This window comes from Alosa pseudoharengus, unplaced genomic scaffold, assembly GCF_046254945.1.
Source record: "Alosa pseudoharengus isolate Yale_2024_CS ecotype anadromous, Long Island Sound unplaced genomic scaffold, YU_APseudo_1.1 YU_APseudo_1.1_scf_14, whole genome shotgun sequence".
NCBI classification, from domain to species: domain Eukaryota; kingdom Metazoa; phylum Chordata; class Actinopteri; order Clupeiformes; family Clupeidae; genus Alosa; species Alosa pseudoharengus.
The window spans coordinates 18,114,180-18,134,535 of NW_027468609.1; the positions used below are offsets into that span (position 1 = coordinate 18,114,180).

The 20,356-nt window shown below is 42.1% G+C and overlaps 1 protein-coding gene across 2 annotated transcripts in view; it reads left to right on the forward strand.

Annotated features, from left to right (window-relative positions):
* Positions 1-892: 892 nt before the first annotated feature.
* cnnm3 (cyclin and CBS domain divalent metal cation transport mediator 3) overlaps positions 893-20,356 on the forward strand; it is a 34,251-nt gene continuing 14,787 nt past the window's right edge. Inside the window, exons 1-8 of one of the 2 annotated variants that reach the window (XM_076284025.1) lie at positions 895-2,486; positions 2,604-2,747; positions 3,262-3,423; positions 3,675-3,844; positions 6,262-6,358; positions 7,504-7,634; positions 7,887-8,013; positions 11,306-13,987. In XM_076284025.1, coding sequence (XP_076140140.1) covers positions 1,109-2,486; positions 2,604-2,747; positions 3,262-3,423; positions 3,675-3,844; positions 6,262-6,358; positions 7,504-7,634; positions 7,887-8,013; positions 11,306-11,355 — 2,259 coding nt within the window. In that variant the 5' untranslated portion in view covers positions 895-1,108 and the 3' untranslated portion in view covers positions 11,356-13,987. Of the gene's footprint in view, positions 2,487-2,603; positions 2,748-3,261; positions 3,424-3,674; positions 3,845-6,261; positions 6,359-7,503; positions 7,635-7,886; positions 8,014-11,305; positions 13,988-20,356 lie in introns of those variants that run through there. The other variant, XM_076284023.1, reaches the window with a different exon arrangement.

Consider the following 20,356-nt stretch of genomic DNA (forward strand, 5'->3'; position numbering starts at 1 on the left):
GGGGACAGCAGTGGCTGACCACAGTCATACTCTTTACACAAGATAGAGTCTCATTGAGACCACTTCTAAATTGGTGAGATGATTCAAGTGGGACATTTTAATCTTCTGATACATCAAAAATGCCATACATGTGAGGTTATTACATCAATGATCTGTCCACGACCAGCCAGCAATAAATTTGTCCAGGTTTTCACAAATGGATGTTTTTAATACAACGAGTTGAATGGGATCCACATGTACATGATCAGACATTGTTGTCTGCTTCTCTAACTAGTTGCTTTGTGGTATTGCCTATAGCTTGCTGGAGCACTAAGGGGCTTCATTTAGGCTAGGCTAGTTTTCAAACTCCTATATGAGGGCATAGCAACTTCTGAAGTGCATATCAATTTCAGCAATTGAAAAAAAATAGATAGCGAGAAACTATTAGTGGCCAGGCCAAGATGTCTATCTTACAATCATTCCAGGAACATTAGGCCTATCCAGAATGCATTTGATAAGTTATTTAATGCATTACTGTTAGTCAATTGTCAGTTATCAATCAATTATCCCAATTCAAATAGCCTAGTCGGGTAGCCTAATTCGGAAACCGATCCAGCGGCCTACAGACTAGCTTACAATGCTTACTTAATTTATCACTTATTTAGCAGTTGGTTGTATGTGTAACTTGTAGCGAAATGTTTCCTACTTCTGATCATTCACAGACTAACCAACACCAACTCGTGGGCCTAAATGTCATTCCTTTAAATATTGATGACAATCAACAGAGTTGTTTGTCTGTCGACGTTGCTGGTAACTTTAGGCGTGTCGCTTGGCTTTACCTTCTCTCATTGGCTTTTCAACAACAACACAATCCAATTGGTCAGTAGGTGATGATGAGTTGTTCCGGTTGCACAGAATCTGAAACCATTGTGGCTCAAAAACATCTTTGTAGCAGAAAGATGCTCTGTGCTTTCCGGTGCGTTCGTGCCATTTTAGATCCAACATGGCGATAACGGCATGCCAGTTTACTGCGAAGTTTTGTTTGGTTTGTTAACCAAAAGTAGGTGGGTGGTTGCAAGGCTGAGCAGTGCCACGTGACTCACACATAACCGAGCTGCCCAATTCCAATATGGTGGTCGGCTCTGCAGGCTTACGTTTCTTGTTGACGATATTGTTCCTCTGCGGGTTCGGGTTCGGCGCGTCCAGCCATCAAGCCCCGCAGATTTTGGGGCTCCGACTGGAAGATCCCCAGGGTGAGGTGTTTATACACGAGAGGATCATTTCGGCGCCTTACGGGTCTAGTTTCAAGCTCAGATTGTTCGGCACCTACCTAAATGGGACTTGGCCGTGGGTCGCTTTCGCAGGAGCTGCGCGAGGGGAAGCAGGTGCCGTCGGAGACGCAGTGGATCCTTGTGAGCAAGAGAAGCGACGGAACTCGTCTGCGTTCAAGGTTTCCGGATTTGGGCTGGACGAGGAGTATAGTGGGGTGATAACGGTCCAGGCGGAAAAGAGCATCCCCGCTGTATCCGCGGAAGGGGATGCCAGTCTGATTTATCATCACTTGTGCGTTTTGCAAGGCCACAAATGGGCATCAGCTGCTCCCGACAGGTTGCGTATCCTGACCGACCCCCAGTTGCCTCCTGACTACATTCCAGCGTGGGGAGTGGCGATAATAATAATACTTATTCTAGCTGCTTGTGCGATACTTAGGAGTCTCAACATCAGTTTGTTGTGGCTCGACCCACTTGAGCTTTATGTGCTGCACAGTTGTGGTTCTGAGAATGAGAAACGAACCGCGAAACGCCTCGAGCCTGTCCGCAGGAGAGGGAACTTCCTGCTGTGCTCGCTCTTGTTTATTTCTTCTGTGGGCCATTCCGTTATCGGCGTGCTGTTCTACCGGGTCCTGGGGTCAATCGCGCCCGCGGTGTTTACTAGCGCTATTCTCATCTTCCTGTTAGCAGAAGTGCTGCCGCACGTGATATGCTCCAGTTACGGGTTCCAGCTCGCACCGGGCCTGACGTGGCTTGCGCAGGTTTGCATGATCGTGACATGTCCACTCTCGTGCCCCCTCGGGCTTCTGCTGGACCTGGCCCTCCGACGCGACATCAGCGTGTACGGCCTGCGGGAAAAGATCATGGAGATGATCAGGACGAACGTGAACGACCCATACAATGAATTTGTCAAAGATGAGTTCAGTCGCGGGGCTCTTCGAACCAAAACTGTGGAGGACATCCTAACTCCGCTCAAAGAATGCTTCATGCTTCCTTCTACTACCGTGCTGGACTTCGGTACCATGTCGGAAATCATGCAGAGCGGCTACACACGGGTGCCGGTATACGAGGAAGAGCGATCCAACATCATCGAGATCCTGTACGTGAAGGACTTGGCCTTGGTTGACCCCGACGACTGTACCCCCATCACCACCATCACCAAGTTCTACAACCACCCTCTGCATTTTGTCTTCAATGACACTAAACTGGACGCCATGCTCGAGGAGTTTAAGAAAGGTAGCCTACCTTTGATTGAAGTTACGCATAACTGAATGATAATATATTGTTAGAGATGGGAAATGTTACTGTGAACAGGCAGTGTGCTTAATATGTCTGTTGCCATTCCACCCTCAGGAAACTCTCACTTGGCCATAGTGCAGAAAGTAAACAACGAGGGAGAGGGGGACCCCTTTTATGAGGTGCTGGGCCTGGTCACTCTGGAGGACGTTATTGAGGAGATCATCAAGTCAGAGATCCTGGACGAGTCTGATGGCTACAGTAAGCTCTGTGTGTGTGTGTGTGTGTGTGTGTGTGTGTGTGTGTGTGTGTGTTGGCTACAGTAAGCTGTATGTGTGTGAGAAAATGCAGGGGAGGCATGGACGTTGTTTATCTTTCATTCTTTCATTGTGGAACTTCTGTGTCTTCACTCACACACATTTGCTACTTTATTTATTTAAATGTTTTTATGGTAACACATGCAGGGTAGGGTTGGGTAGGGAGCACTTAGTACATTTTTTTATTGCCAGTCAGACAAGGTTCTTATTCTCTGTTGATTTTTTCTCTTGCCACACACACACACTCTCACTCACTCTCTCTCTCTCTCTCTCTCTCTCTCTCTCTCTCACACACACACACAAACACACTCTCTCTCGCTCTCTCTCTCTCTCTCTCTCTTACACATACACACAAACACTCTTTCTCCACACACACACACACAACACTCTCTTTCTCTCACACACACACATAAACACTCTCTTTCTCCACACACACTCACACACACTCACACACCCAGTGGAGCTGAAGGTGAAGCGTCCGATGCCCCCTCTGGAGATTCCCCTGGAGCCACGCAGCGTCAGTGAGGAGTTCTCCTTGTTCAAGACGCCAGAGGGAGGAGAGCCCAAGATCCGCACCTCCCCACAGCTGCTGCTCGCCACACACCGATTCCTCTCCAGAGGTGTGTGTGTGTGTGTGTGTGTGTGTGTGTGTGTTTGTCTTGTGTGTGTGTGTCTGTCTGCCTTTTATATCCCTGTGTGCAAAATTGCAAGATCCCTGGTTGCGTGAGTGAAAGTGGGAGAGATGTGCTGTCTCTACAAAACTGTTCAGAGAAGGACAATAATGTATCTAGCTGCCTGCCTGTGTGTGTGCCTGTCACCCTGTGCATGTGTACTGCTAGTCTGCTAACTGAAAGACCGCTGGTGTGTGCAGAGGTGGAGCACTTCAGCCCGCTGCGTATGTCTGAGAAGGTCCTGCTGCACTTACTGCGCCACCCCAGCGTTAACCAGGAGGTCCATTTCGACCCCTCGAACCGCCTGAGCCCTGACCACTACCTCTACACCCGCAACCACCCTGTGGACTACTTCATCCTCTTGCTGCAGGTAAACACGAGTCAGTGTAACTATGTTTATATTTATTCAAAGAGAAGGAGAGGGACGCCGGTGTAGCTCAGATGTCTTCTTAATTTTTTATTAACCTGTTCTGCATAGCACAGGGTCGGTATCGACCCAAATCACTCGTTCAATCACTAATCTCAATGTAAAGTATATCGTAGCCGAGTCATTGTGCTAGCTACATAGTCATGGCATACACCATTGGAAAGCCATGAGCCTCAGGATTCATTTGAGATCCGTGTCGACTGAATGAAACCCATCCCGAACGGCTAAAACCTACAATTTGTATCACTAGTCACGTTTCCAAATGCCCCCACCACCACCGTGTCTCCTCACATTACAGCCTTTGTGTACATCCCGGGCTTCAGGCTACCCCAACATGCTTGGTGTCATACTGTTCACAAGAAGCACGAGAATCCGAATATCCACCGTGTTTTGTCGACATTACGTTTAGAAGATGCATAATTCCACCCAAACAGTACCGTTTAGTTTGTAAAAAAACAAACGATAACTTTTCTCTGACAGAAAACCACATAGTTCGTATGCTTATCCTATGTATCGCCGGGATTCACACCACTCAGCGTGTTCAGGAAGCTCTCCTGAGTACGTAGACACCAGTGACAACTTTGTGTGACGTACCGTTGTCGAGAAACACGTGTTAGAAGCATGATAGCCATGCGAGCTGGCTAATGGATAAGTTAGCTTTGATTGACAATAGCTCTGGCCTATGACAAGCTACGAGGATGGTTCAAAGATCGTCTTGTAGCCAACGAGTAGACCTTTCGAATGACGTATGGTACAACCACCTCCGGTGAGGGGAACTCTGGGAAATTGAGTCCACCTTCGTTGTGCATAACGATAGCTTACTAGTACGACCGGCTCGTCAGAGGAATACAGTCGCAATTTTTACAGTTAGATAGATAGATAGATACTTTATTGATCCCCAAGGGTAAATTCAAGGATCATTTGGATCTTTTGAAGAAGAAGAAAGCAGAAAACATGCCGAAAAGACAGGCAAAGAAGAAGAACGTGGAGGTTGAACCAGCTGAGCATTTCCACACAAAAATGGCTCTAAAGGGGTCATACTTCATTGTACAAACATTTCCTTAGATATTTATCTTCACAACACCTGGGAGTGGGCCTCTGATGTGTTTCAGTTGCCCTTTTAGGGACTTTCACATCTGAAATGTGGCCATTTCCAGGGATTTACATAACCGCCTGAAAGAAAAAGCAATATTCCAGCTACTGTAGCACCTTGACAGTACATAACAGAGTCATTCTGACAGTTTCTAAAAATTCTACAAGGTCTCAGCTTTCAGGGGATACCAGGCATTTGATGATAGGTCACAGTATGAGGACACAGGAGCTATTACAATAGACGCTGTGCAAAATCCCAAAAATAGGCCCATATGCATATCAGGTTTTAAAGGTGCAAAACATCATTGACTGTCATTGATCAGTCGATGATGTTTTGCACCTTTAAGTAAATAAAAAATTAAGAAGACATCTGAGCTGCACCAGCGTCCCTCTCCTTCGCCAAACGGCAGAAGCGCGGAGAACCTTCCTTTGTCTATTTACATTTATTCATTTAGCAGATGCTTTTATCCAAAGTGACGTACATATGTCAGTTACATTACAAGGGCCATTGCCAACTGGTGCCATCCTCATTAATGTTTCCATGGCAACCATACTGATTTGTAACATAGCCAGTGGCTAATTATCAGGCTATTAGCCACAGTGTTTTGATATGGCTCAGTGTACAGAACACTGCTTTGAAAATTCAAGCCATGTACTGGACATGAAGGTAGAATTTTTGGGGAAAGTATGATGTTAGCTAAAGCATGAGGGTTTCCGGTTGAAGTGTTCAAAACCAAAGCAAATACTTTGAAATGAAAATAAATATTTAGCGTAATGCTCTACAAAAAGTCGACTTTTTTCACTTTTGTTTGTCCCGAAGTTACCGTTAGGTCATGTTTGTTTATGTCGTTCAAAGGGTCTATACAGAGAACCTGGCTCTAGAATTCACCTGATATGTACACCGTAGTAAATACACATGTCTATTACAATGTGAAGTCACATTCAGTTGATGTTTACATTTATATTAATTAATTTGGCAAACGAGTTTATCTAAACAGACTTACAGCAATATAATAACATTTAAGCAATTTAACACGGTTGTGTATTTTCACTGTGTTTCATATCTGTTAGCCCAAGTATTATGCTATCTTGATGTCCTAATATCATTCATTTTAATCATTTGTTTGCTCTGTAGTGCCTAGAGTCATTGTGAGCATAGGTATGAATATATGAGGACTTCAGGAAGGAAGGAAATCAGTTGCCAAGCTGGGTTTAACATTTTTGTATTGATTAGTCACTGTTTTGTCCTCTGTTTGATGGTTGTTAAGGGCCGGGTTGAGGTGGAAATTGGCAAAGAGGGCCTGAAGTTTGAGAATGGAGCTTTCACCTACTACGGTGTGTCTGCACTCACAGCGCCCTCTTCAGGTGAGCCAAGAGAATGCATGTGTTTGTGATAAATAGCCCTTTGTTTAGATGCAGCTTGTACTGTTAATGGAGGATTCTGCATCAGTTCAGATTTTAAAGGAAGACGTTCCTGCAAACCATTGCTTTAAAATGCATGTGTATATGTATTTAATTTCACATTTGAAGTATACCTTATCCTTTTTTTGCCTGTTTTGCCTTGCCTTGTATACTTTTCAGATCCACAGATTAACATGAAGGCCTCATTGCATTCCATGTGTGAGGGCATTGTTCCTTTTGTTAACTAGCTCGCCATGGGAACATGAGAACTGACTGTCACGTCAGCGGCTGTTAACAACAACATCAGTTCAGTGGCTTTGTTTTCAATTAGAAGTCCAATAGGACAGAAAACTCTTTTATTCCGAGTGCAATATGCCTGCTCAATTTGCACAATTTTGCTTTATTGCACATACATTTTTCTGATGACCATCTGTCAGAAACATTGATAGATAAGACAGTTTCTTAACTTATATTAACCTGTGTCTTTTTTTCCCCATTTTGTGTCTTTGTGTATCTTTGTGCGATTTATGTTTACCTGACTGCGAGACAAGTTTCCCTTTGGGACAATAAATTAAATAAAATAAATTAAACTAAACTGAACTGAACTGAATTAGAATGTATCTAAATGTAATCTAAAAGCAGGCAGAGCTTTTGTCAGATAGGCTGCTTCTACCTTCCAGCTGTCACTGGTGGTGCATTAGACACAACAGTAGGAAGGACAGCAGAAGTTTTAACTGTTTTTTTTCCCACCTGCATTCTGCCAAAACCCAACTTTACTTGGCCTTTGATCAGCATTCTTACCTCTGACAAACCGACGAGTGAATGTGACGAGCACTAGAGGAGAACCCAGCAGGAAAAGCCTTGGCACTTGTTCTGAGGGGAGACGGCTGAAGAAGCAGCTGAAAAGACGTACAGTTTGACAAGGGGGTTTATTTCCTAGGCAAAAAGGACGCCGCAAACTTACCAACAATAGTTAGAAATGACCATGTTAAAGTGAAGGTCTCTAGCCCCTGAATCGTGACCCTTTCCACGCAGTGTTCTCACCTTTTTAACCTTGTGGCCATTTGCCCCGAGTAATGCCCCTTCTGCCCGCTCTCCTCTGCCCCCAGTGCACCAGTCTCCAGTGTCCACCCAGCGCTGCTCTCCACGGGACCCGTTTGAGCTGGGTGAGGCCGCCAGCCCCTCCAGCTACTGCCCCGACTACACGGTGCGCGCACTCACCGACCTGCAGATCATCAGGGTAAGGTCAAGAGGTTAAGAGGTCATGACCTTAGCCCGCTTTTAGGGCTGCATTCAGAAATTCTGATGGTGGCATTGTGTGTCTGTGTGTGTTTGAATGTAAATGGTCTTTTGTTAGTTGTTGAAAAAGTTATTTTGGAAAAGAAATACTATAAATGACCTCACAGTAAGGACACACACAGGTCTGTGTGATGTTGTGACTGTTTGACCTTGTGACATCGGCATCTCTTCTCCCTGCCACCCGCCCCCACAGGTGACGCGTCTGCAGTACCTGAACGCTCTGAGGGCGTCACGCATCGGCCAGAGTCCCGATCCCCCCGAGATTAAGATCTTACCCAACAGCCAGACCAAGCTACTGAATGAGAGGAACACTACCCAAGGTACGTTTCACCTTAGCACTGTGTGTGTGTGTGTGTGTGTGTGTGTGTGCGTGTGTGTGTGTGTGTGTGTGTGTGTGTGTGTGTGTGTGTGTGTGTGTGTGTGTGTGTGTGTGGGAATTTGGGGAAAGGGGGCAGAGATGTTGTAAAAGGGGGAGATGTCAATCTAAGAAATATTCCCATATGTGAGAATATAACAGCTAACTAGCATTAACTTCAGACACATCTGTAGGCGCATTCGGCTAACTAGCATTAACTTCAGACACATCTATTGGTGCATTCGGCTAACTAGCATTAACTTCAGACACATCTATTGGCGCATTCGCCTAACTAGCATTAGCTTCAGACAAATCTACCTACATGTATAGGCGCAGTCGGAATGGAGAGGCTACCCCTAGATCTACACAGTTCCTAGGGCTTTTTTTGTATTTGCATTCGGACACAGTAAGAACTCTGAGATGACACACATTAGTATCCCAATTATTATGGACCCTTTCAAAAGAGTTCCATTATCAGCATCATAGTTGGCCCCACAAGGCTTCTGTTTTAACATTCCATATGTTATCTTAATGCAGAGGAAGTAGATTGGGGCCCAAATAGAATGTTCAAGCATTGTTTTTGTTTTTATTGTTGAAAGGGTCTATATGAACATAAAGTAATCCAACTGACAGCATTGCTATTTAATTACCAGCTACTGAAGTTTATTGACAAACTAGAAGCTCATGTTATCAGGAGCATTTAAAAAAAAAAAAAGAATCAGCATTGTTATTAAAAAAAATTCTTGTCTGTCCAGAAGGCATTTGTTGCGTGACAGTAGTCAGTCTCTGCAGCCTTCTCATGAAGTTTTATTTTAAGCAAATTTAAACAGGAGCTGAATTATATTGACCGCAATATTAAAAATGGCGCTTTCTTGGCATGCACATCAGTCATGGTTCCTAGACACAGTGAAAAGACCCTACCCCAAAATAGTTATAGGAACTGTGGTCAGAGGAACTCTTTAATCCCCAATTCCATGCTGTCCGAATTTGCGGGGGGAAAAAGGGGTTCTAGGAACTGCAAAAAGTCCCTACAGTGCAAAAGGGCCTTATCACTGTGAGCTAGTAGTATCAGTTCTCTGATGTTAATCACCCAGTATTTCTGCGTCAGTTATTCTCGTGGTACTATAGAAGAGATGAGCTGGAGATTTGTCTTGTTCAGTCAGTTGTCTTTTTAAAATTTTCCTTTTCTCTATTTCTATTCTTCTGTTCTATGTTGATTATTTTGGTGTGCGATGTTTGTTACCAACGCCACTCGCACTCATGCCATATTCCCTCATTAAAATCCAGACTGCCACAGACGATTAGCAAGTCAGGCTATGTTTATATCCACCTTAGAGGTGTTAGAGTCAAATCAAAGAACTGACATATAATGCAGTATAATGTGCATTTTTGTTAGGATACTACTGTAGTTTGAGTATATGGGATCGATAAATGTGGAGACACTGTCTGTTGCAGCACCTCTAACTATCACTTGTCATAAAATGGCCATTCTTTCATATTAGCAGGTGTCACCATAATATGCTAGCTATGCATAAGATGTCAAAGATCATCACAGAGAAAGTGTAATTGAGATGAAGCCAATTGTTTCCACCAAATAGGTCAAGGTCAGGGTAACTTTATTGTCCCCGAGGGGCAATTATTTGCACAGCCAGACATAAGGACAAGACACACAACAATACATAAAAACATAAAATACCCACAGTATCTAAAACACAATAATTAAAAAATAAATAAATAAATATAGTTAAAACAGTTCTGGCAGACTGTTTAAAATGGAAATGGAAGTCGGGATAAAAGAGTTTCTGAGTCTATTGGACCTGCATCTGGAGTACCTACGGCCTTAGGGGATTAGCTTAAACTGGCAGGACAGGGGATGGCTGGGGTCAGCTGCAATAGAAGAACCGGCCTTCTTTGCCACTCTGTTGGAGTAGGTGTGAGAGAGAGTGGGGAAGTTGATGCCTGCAATCTTGCTACATGTTCTGACAATAACTCTCCAGTCGGTTTTTATAGGAGCTTGTTCAGGCTTGTTCAGCCTCTGGTATTCTATTGAAGACCTAGCAACCGTAACATGTTTTCAACCGCAGATTGGAATCTCCCTCTTTTAGAATATCTCTCTCGGTGCTGTTTTCTCTGACTGCTTTAAACTAAGACCTTTCTCTCTTTTTTTTCTTTCCTTTCCTTTCCCTCTCTTTCTCCTCTCTCCTCTCCTCTTCTGCCACCTGTAGACTTTCCTGTTCACTTTTCATTCTTTGAAACTATCGAGAACTTCTGTTAGTACAGTCTGCATGAGGTATTTGCTAATGCTGGTTACTCTGTCGCATGTTATTTGAAGTTCACATATTTAAAGCTGATCTTGAATGCTTTGTCATACTCAAGATGAAACACACACAGTTGACAACAGTTCATTAGAATAATGTGTGGAATCAGCATTTAAAAAGTATATGTATGTATACTTTCAAAAAGTTCATTTGATATTACTTCATTTATTTGGGCACTTTTCATTTACTTCTATATTGTGTTATATTATTTTGAATTATTTTGCTTGTCCATATCCTAGGCCACATGAATTTCATATTATTTATTTTCCCACGGGTTGATTTTGTTTTGCATTGTTGTCATATTGTTCTGGACTCGCGCAGGATGTAAAGAGTAAGGTAAGGATGTCTCATCTGCCAAACGTCCATGAGTCCTCTAACATGTGCTTGTCTTGGAGGGACAGCTACTTGCACGTGTGGTTCGTTGAGGTTCTGTGTTTGAGCGGTTTGTACCGAGTATCGGTCAGAATTGGATTGTTGATATTGATAGAAACTGTATGTAATGGATGTCGCTACCTAGAGGAATGCAAGATAGTCTTTTCCAAAACTTCTGAGGTGCTTTTCATTTTTTTTTCTTGAAATGAATTAGGGAGGATGGGGATGCTGTTTCAGGACAAACATGCTGAACCTCCTCACATATAAGTACTGTACATGCAACAGTTTTAACATTAGCACTCCTCTCTGCGTACTATTTGCATGGCGCCCCCTGGATGTCATTTGTAGATCTTCAGATATTCACAGTTTACTTTTACATTGCTCCGCCATGTTTCCTTTGTCTACACGTGCATCTACGTAACACTTAAGTTACATTAGCATTCCATTGCTTTTAAACAAGTAATAACTGCAGCTTTAAAAATGTTGGTATTAGGTCCTAAAGAACTCACTTTGACCTCCCCCATCTCACCAACCCCACCCCCCACCCCACCTCACTCCCCTAAACAGGTCCAAGCCAGACGCAAGAGGGAGCCTCTAAGGACGAGACTCAAAGCTGAAACGCCTCACAGTTACCCCCCACTTACCCCCAGTTACCCCCATTTACCTCCCACTTACCCTGACACTTCAAAGGATTTTAAATGAATCAAGTGAAATCATATTTTCTAAAAGAAAAAAACAACGTAGGAGATTAGAAAGAAAATAAATCAGTCTTTTATCCCTATTAATGTAGCATTTGAGCCAGGTAAGAGGGGTTAGTTAGTTCATTTTTTTATTTTATTTCTGTTATGGGAGCAGGCAGTGGACTTATGCCTTCAGGAGTTGCACAGTCTGAGGGCTTAAGCTTTGTCTTTGATGGATTACGAAGGACCAATGTCCTATTCCTCACCCACTCCTACCTGCCACACCACCATCTCTTTAAGGACTCCTTTCCGGAGGGCCGGACATCACCTGGATGCTTCTGCCCTCACCAACACACTCATTCACAGCAGACCAGGACTCAGAACTACCAGGAACTGCTCAGACAGCCGTGATGCTCCAAGCACACGCCAAACACGCCGCGCGGGATGAAACGAAAACAGGTTAAATCTGCTTTTAGCAGAGACGTGCTCCTCCAAAACCAATCATCTAATCGCTGTTTTCACTCTGTTCGCTTTTAATAGGCTGTGTATGGGTGCCAAAGTTAAACCCGCCATACTCTCTCGCCTTGTGTTTGAGTTCCATGTTCCATGAGCGGTTCTTCGTGCGTGTGTGTTCTCAGCATGTGCCTCCTTCGTCGTTTTTGTTCCGTTTTATTTCCTCTCAAGCAGCCCTGCAGCAGTTTCTGCTTGTATTGTAGACTTCTCATGAGCACTTTCCACCGTGTGTGTGTGTGTGTGTGTGTGTGTGTGTGTGTGTGTGTGTGTGTGTGTGTGTGTGTGTGTGTGTGTGTGTGTGTGTGTGTGTGTGTGTGTGTGTGTGTGTGTGTGTGTGTGTGTGTGTGTGTGTGTGTGTGTGTGTGTGAGAGAGAGAGAGAGACAGAGAGTATGTGTGTGTGTGTGTGTAAGTAATGATGCTAGTGAGAGAGATCCATCCACTTTCTTTGCTTAGCTGCTCTACTTCACTTGTCCTAAAGGACATAAGTACGTCCGGTACGTCAGAAAACATCTCCAGCCCCTGAAGGCCGCCATGTTGGTGCTGGTCACTCACACTGATCATCAAATACATACAGATTTTAGTTTTGTGTTTTCTTTTGCTGTTCATTTTTATTTTGTAAACATGAAAGTGCAATGATGTTTGGTGCCTAAATCAAAACGATAGAACACTAGCTGTAAACAAAAAAAAAACATGCCAAAATACGAGGGATTTGTTGTGACCACTTTTGTCCAACCAAGTACAAGTACTCACAAACGGTGTGTGTGTGTGTGCTTAATGATAACTGGTGATGAACTGATGCAAGTTCTTAATAAGGCAGTATTTCTTCCGTAAGGATAACGATTATCATCAAGATAGGATTAGTTTCTGTGAGCTTCAGAGATGCAGTGTCTTCATCTTTCACCTCATGTTTCCTCAGAGCAGGACGCCTCTGTGTAAATCCATGTCATTTGTTTTGTTTGGTAATGTGAGTTCGCCAATATCCCTCCCTCTGTGCCATAATGTTCTTTCATTAATCCACAATCCATTCCATGGTTTGAGGCAACAGACCAAGTCAGGTGTGTGTGTGTGTGTGTTTTCTTGCTGTTCATTTTTCCTTAATTAATCCTGTGATGTTGTAATACAATGGTCACATTGAAGATTTGCCTCTCACCTGCCCAACACACAATGACTGGTTGCCAATTATACTCTGCTGTGTTTTACCTTTTAAGTTGAACATTCCAACTTAATTTGTGTGTATGTGTGTGTGTGTGTGTGTGTGTGAGAGAGAGAGAGAGAGAGAGAGAGAGAGAGAGTGTGTGTGTGTGAGCGAGCGGTGTAGAAGAGTGGGAGAGTCACTCAAACATTTCAGTATTCAGTCTCAAAGGATGGTTCATTTTCAATTTTCAGGAAGTGTGCTATCAAAGTATCAAACTCTCCCTGTCCACTAAAGACTTTCCCTCTAGACGTTCAACCATGTTTTAGAGACATGATTCCTTTACACGGTGCCAGCAGTCCTCTCGTTATACAAAATAATGCCGTCATTCAGTTTCTTCTGCCTTTTTATTAGTCATTTTCTCTTCTCTTTGAGTAATGTCAAGAACTGTTTTCTTGAGAATGACCATGTGATTCCAAGTAAATATTTTTCAGCTGTTTTAAATATATTGTACTGTATGCAGAGTTGCATAGGCCGATTTATATTGTATCAAATGAATGAATGTATATTGTAAAAGAACCTGTTACTTGTGCTTCCTTGCTCTAATGGAGAATGCTGGGTATTTTGGTAGGGTAAGGATCACTGTATATACAAATCTGAATCTATATATTGCAGAGATTATAAATCAAGATTAGTGGTTAGATAAAGTGTTACGTTTTTTAGGTACAAGAGTAAAGTGCTGTTACCAGGGGAAACTAATGTTAAGGCATCATTAGGACCAGCTTCTCTTTTTTTCCTTGTTGTAGTCTTTTAATTAATTTCTTTTCCTGGAATGACTAACAGTGAGCGCATCAACCCTTTTCATTGAATGCTTTCAATCTCGACTGTTTGATAGGAAATAAAAATAACCCTGTACAAAAAAAGATCAGTGTATTTCTCAGTTTTATTGTCTTGCATAGTAGTTATTACAAAGCAACATTATTAATGTGTTTGCTCCTCTGTATTTTAGTTGTGCTGCCTCATATGTCCACTAGGTGGCAAAAGAAGGGTTTACTACATTACATTGACCAGAGATGCAGAGTTCATGGTTCCTTCATGTTAATCTGTGATGTGATCTGTAGTAGTTGGTATGCATTTCAGATTGCTGATCATGTTAAAATGATATCTGCTTACTGACACTTTGGCAGTTCAGTCCAGCAGTGAAGAGTTCAGTTTAACTCCTATTGTTGCCCAGTGGCGTGCATGTGTTTGTATGTAAAACATTGCAAAAGTGGAAGAGACTGTCTGCTTAAACAAACCGCCCTCCTTACTTGGTATGTAACAACCAACCTCACTTCAAGAACACCCTACAGTGCGTATCATCCTTAAAATGCAATAAGCATCATACATGCAGTATAGGAAAAACTGATAATGAACAGATATTGCACATTATATGGGTTTGTCAGACTGGGCGCAATGGTGGCAGCCGTTACTTTTACAACTTTTCTGGCTACTGCATGCTAGCTCTTAGCCACTATGTTACCAATGGCAATGACTTTCCTCAGCCTCTTCGGAGAGTAAAATGATTTTCTTTCACAGGGCCCACAATTTCTAGCGGCGCCCCTGGTCGTACCTAATCCACCACCTATCCTGTGCTGCCACAGAAACTGCTGACTCACTTCAAACTGCTGACTGCATTGTATAATATTCCCAAAGCATTGTAAAGAGTAAAATAAATAATAACAGTAATAATGGTAGTGTTAATGATATTAATAACATGACTATAAATAATAATAATAGTAAAAATGAAATAAAACTAATATTATCTTAACTTATCTCTCTCTCACACACACACACACACATATGAATAATCATAAACAAAGAAGGAGGAGGGGGGGTCTCTCCACCTCCTCTGAGTGGATCTGGACTGCACAGAGTGTGGTTGAAAATTGTTGTTGCACCATATTTTGACCCTCACCCCTGTAAGCCTCCTTGTTAAGTTGACATTTTGGGGCATTTTCCCCAATTCTCCATATTATTTTTATCATCATTTTGAGACAGCGTGAATGACTCTGGATTTTCATTCAATCTTTATTTATTCTCGGAGGTTCATTGAGGGTAGTCCTCATTTTCAGTGAAGCCGAGATTACACAGTAATAGGGATATAACGGTATGAAAATTTAACCTCACGGTTATAGTGACCAAAATGATCACGGTTTTCGGTATTATCACGGTATTTCTAAAAGTGTGTTCAATATGTTCAGAAAGCACTGATAGGCCTACACAAGCTGAAATAGTTCAAAAAGTATCCCGTTCACTTTTTTCTTCATGTTTAATTGGCTATGTGCTTATAGCTTAACTTACCCTACCATTACTTGGAGTTTGCTATTTCTGTTATTTGGATGCAATGAGTGAGACCAAAGTAAGCGTTCAAAATAAAACTTCAGGCTACTGTATTCTCCTGACAATGTGAGTGGAATGGATTTAATGTGGACGCAAACATAACAAGAGTGGCTACATGATACAGTGCATATTTTGTGGTGAAAAAGTTCCGCCTTTTATAATCAGGTGTAGTCTAATCCGAATCGTAGTTAAAACCATCAATTAGACAACAGAATCAGAAACAATTTGAAATGAAAATGGTAATTATTATCGTCAACATTTTTATCGCGGTTTACCATTATACCGGTAATCGTTACATCCCTACACCGTAACAATGGAATAACAAGAGATATACAGTAGTATAATAATTGGGGAAAATGAAACAAATAATAAGATAACCTACATAACATTATAAAGGAGGAAGGGAAAATAAAAATACAGAAAATATTAATAATAAAATAACATTTACATAAAACAGGTACAATTTGACATAGGAAGGTTTGTGATTACAGATCTGAATTGATTATAGGAAAGTAGAGAGTTCATTTTTATGTTACATTGGAGCCGTTTTGTACAGTGGCGCATTGCATTCACATCACAAAAAAAAAAAATCAGGTCATCTCATAATCATACGAGATAGTATCTCATAATTATGACATATTATCTCATAATTACGAGATAACTATCTCATAATTACGAGATAAACATCAACATACATGTCTTAGTACCGTTTCCTGGATACCCCTCTCTGTCTCTGTATTTCTCTTTCTCTCCCTCTATTAAAGGTTGTGTCAGCGATGGCGTGGTAACGTCACTTCTGTTGACGTTCAAACAAAACAGAGAGCTAGCTCGCTACTCCCTCCCCCTCCCTCCCGTGCAATTGAAACTCTCCTGAATGCGCATCTCACCGGTTATTGGTTGGAACACTTTATTTTGCCTTGGAGTGGTAGGCAACGCTTGTTGGTAGCAATTGTTTTTGTGTACAGATCTCGGAGCCTGGGCTGCCTACAGAGGGGCGTTTTTTTGACGGCCTGCTTATGGGGCGGGCAGCTAGCGGATCGTTAGGAAAGATTAGATAGATAGATAGAGATAGATAGATACTTTATTGATCCCCAAGGGGAAATTCAAGATGAAATTCAAGATGAATGTGATCATTTATGTTTAGGCCTTAGATAATTTATGTTATGTATTATGCAATCGCTGATACAACCTTTAATGTACTTATTTATTTATTTGTTTATACATACATCCATTCATCATTGTTGCTCAACATGGGAGAAGAGGGTGTTTTCCGCAAGGACATAGCAATAAAATGGAAAAGGGTAAGAATCAAATTGCAACACAATCAAATCATTATTACTGTACAGCTGATTGTTTGTCATGCTGGTGACAGGTTGTTATTAGGTATTAAGTACTCCTCTGTGTTATATGTTAAATATTAGAGTTTTGCGTTGGTGGGGAAATCTTCAGTGACTCGAGGTTGGTCAAGCAGAAGTGAAACTTTGTTCTCTCTAATAACAGAGGACCTGACAGAGGGCGGGTGTTGTGTGTGTGAGGACAACGCACATGATTAGAGTGTGTGTGTGTGTGTGTGTGTGTGTGTGTGTGTGTGTGTGTGTGTGTGTGTGTGTGTGTGTGAGGACAACGCGCATGATCAGACTGTGTGTGTGTGTGTGTGAGAAGATATGATAAGATCATATAACAATAACACCCCCCTCACACACTCACACACACCCACTCCTCCCCCGAGTCACAGGGACTCTGGTCTCATGTCACACCAAGTCACCACCCGATGCATCCTTGCTAAAACCAACGATTCGAGAACACTTCCGGGAATGTTATGCGTTCTTGAATAAATGCGAACTTGTGAATTGGAACAGTACTTCGGCGGTGATTGATGACGTTTTAGAACGATTTTCAAGTTCATGAGAACACAAGTATAGAAAAGAATATTGAGAAAAGCCCATTATTTTGGATGCTTTTATGCCTTGCAGTGACCTGAGGCCTCATTTATAAAACATTCTTATGCACAGATGTGATCTTAGACCGTGGGTACGCTCAAATCCATTCCAACGCTCAGATTTATAAAAAACGTGGAAAAGTGCTTATCTCCAAGTCAGGTTCCAACCTGACGTACGACCATTTCCTTGTGGTAATGCTGGGCTACTGCAAGTAATCTGAGGTCTAAGAGTGATGAATTTTCAAAAATTCAAAAAACTATCTCATGTCTTTTTTTGCCATATGCTTGATCAATATCAGCAGATGTTTTTTGAAGTAGTGAAAACTGGACACAGCTTAATGTTTCATGGTTTGACATGAAACTGCTAATGAGAACTATTTAAGAAAGTAAAGAAATGTGGGCCTATACAGCTTACTTATTCTATAACATCTAAAGAAAACTACGAAGGCCTACCATTTAGTGATTGAAAAATTCTTACAGCTGATCTAGAATATATACAGTATCAGTCTAATATTGACTGTAAAATGTCCAATTGCGCTCATTTAGGAGAGGAAAATGACATTTGCACTCACGATATTCCCAGCTCCGCAACACAAAAGGTAATATTTGAATGTAGGCTATATATGGCCAGCTATTTTATATCATCTATATACTACCAAGGGACAGAAGTTATCCTCTGAACGCAGGGCCTCGCATCTTCATAGAGTTGCAGCCGAGTTGCACAAGGAGTTACAGAGCGCACCTGTTTGCTTTATGACTTTATGAAATTTTTATGTCGTGTGTTGAGAAAAGTGCTATGTAAATGTAACGTGTTGTTGTTCTCTATTATATATGTCACGATTCTCAGGATAGGACCCACGCGCAAGACTCTTCCAGGCGGAAATTTAGCAAAACACACTTTATTATTACAAACTAACACATTTACAAATTTACTTACGGACAGGACTCAGACAGGACTCAAACAGGGTGAACAGAGAGACAAACCGACAAAGGACAGAGGATCAGGGGGGTAGAAATACACAGACCAATTAACATAAACACAGAGGACTTGACCAGACTAACAAGACAATAACAGGGAACAACAGGTGTGAGCAGAAACGGAGGGAAACTAACGAGACAGGCAGTGCAGACCATATAAGGGAAAAGGGGTGGAGACAGTCACACGACAGCAGACAGGTAAACAGAGCACATGGGGAACAGGCAAAAGCAAACACAGGACAATACACAAAATGGCCACCAGGGTGGCACAAAGTCACTTAGTCCTGGCCAGATCCTGACAATATAATTCTTCATTTTACAAATGAAGTCCAACCTCTGACCAAACTCCAAACTTGACTCCATGTGTAGGTAACACTGTAATGTCACACTCTTGCACACTACTAGCGTGCAGTCCATTGTTTATTTCACCCTCACTTCCTGTTAACTGTGAAATTCCTTCGACGACTGTGTCCTCACCAGAGAATGCTTCTGATTGGGTAAACTCACAAACCACACCCAGTGGATATTCCAGAGTCGTAAGAGTTGACTGCGGAGGATATTGCTGCCGTCATAGCAGCCATATCCTTTGTGGTATTCTTCAGGTGCATTGTTGGCCTAAAGGGAGTTACACACACACACACACACACACAGTGACACACACACAGTCACACTCAGTCACACACTCACACAGTCACACACACACACACTCACATATCATAACAGTAAAACCACAACACTTGCCAGGGCACTGTGGTAAACCCTTTTGAAATGTTTGCAATTAACCATCATCACATTACGTCAGCGGCCTCTCTCCAGGGGAAAACACACACGCACACACACACAAACACGCTCACACACGCACACAAACAATCCCTGTGTGAATATGCATACCTATGAAATAGTTCTCAGGTTTGGTTTGCACTGGTTGGCCGAGTTCACACACTGGTTGATTTCATGTCTCCAGTCAGACATGGGCAGTATTTTAATTACATGTATTTAAAATACGTATAATTACTTTAGCGTATTTTGTAATTTGTATTTTGCAGGATTGGAAAAACTAAGATGTAGTTTGTAACAAACTACTTTGAGGGATTGTATTTGAGCATTTCAACTACTTAAATACTTCTCAAATAAGCCAAAATGTCATCACTCAATTAAATATACTACCCGCTATAATAACCATGACAATAGGCAACGCTTAAAGCCAAAGGCCAGAATCTTGGTGAATCTGGTTTTAAGAATAGGCTGGGTGCCTGGAGATATCCCTTGGGCAATTCCTTATATTCAACTGTAAAGTTGACCTAAACATTTCATTACCTTTTTGGAAGAAAAGCATGACGTGTTTACCCATTTTCCATTTTTCTTGCTGTGGTATGCCACATTGTGACCCACTTAAAAGTGTTAGAATCAACTTTCTTCTATTACGATCCCCTCTGAACATGTGTAAAGTTGAACAAAAATGAAAAGAAAAGTCATTTGAGGGAGCCAAAATGGTCAACTTTATCACCCTTCTGTAAGGACAACATAGGGTGTAAACCCAATTTGTTTGTTTATGTCAATTTTTGTCACCCTGTAGACAACTTAAAGCCCCTTAGAACTCCAGCATGTCAGGAAGTTGAAAGAAATTAAAAAGTAACTTGAATTGGAGCTTGAATTGTCAGGTGTGTTAAGTACTACAAGATTAAAATATGAAAACGATACAGATAAGATACTGAGGGAGAATATTAGGACCACGGCCTTTGACCCCATGACCTTGAGTACCTAATACTGTAGCTGATGTTCATTGTCACTACAGGACAGTATTAAAACTTGGATTTGACATGAGGATTTATGTAAGGAGTAACATCCGCTGAGGTGTCCTGATATGCAGTCATAATGGAGGAGACGGAGACAAAGACCTCCCGGAGTGGAATTCTCTCCCAAGTTAATTCATTATGTTACTCAGCGCACAGTGAATCCGGGCGCAGTGAGCTGCCTGCAACAACAGTGGCGC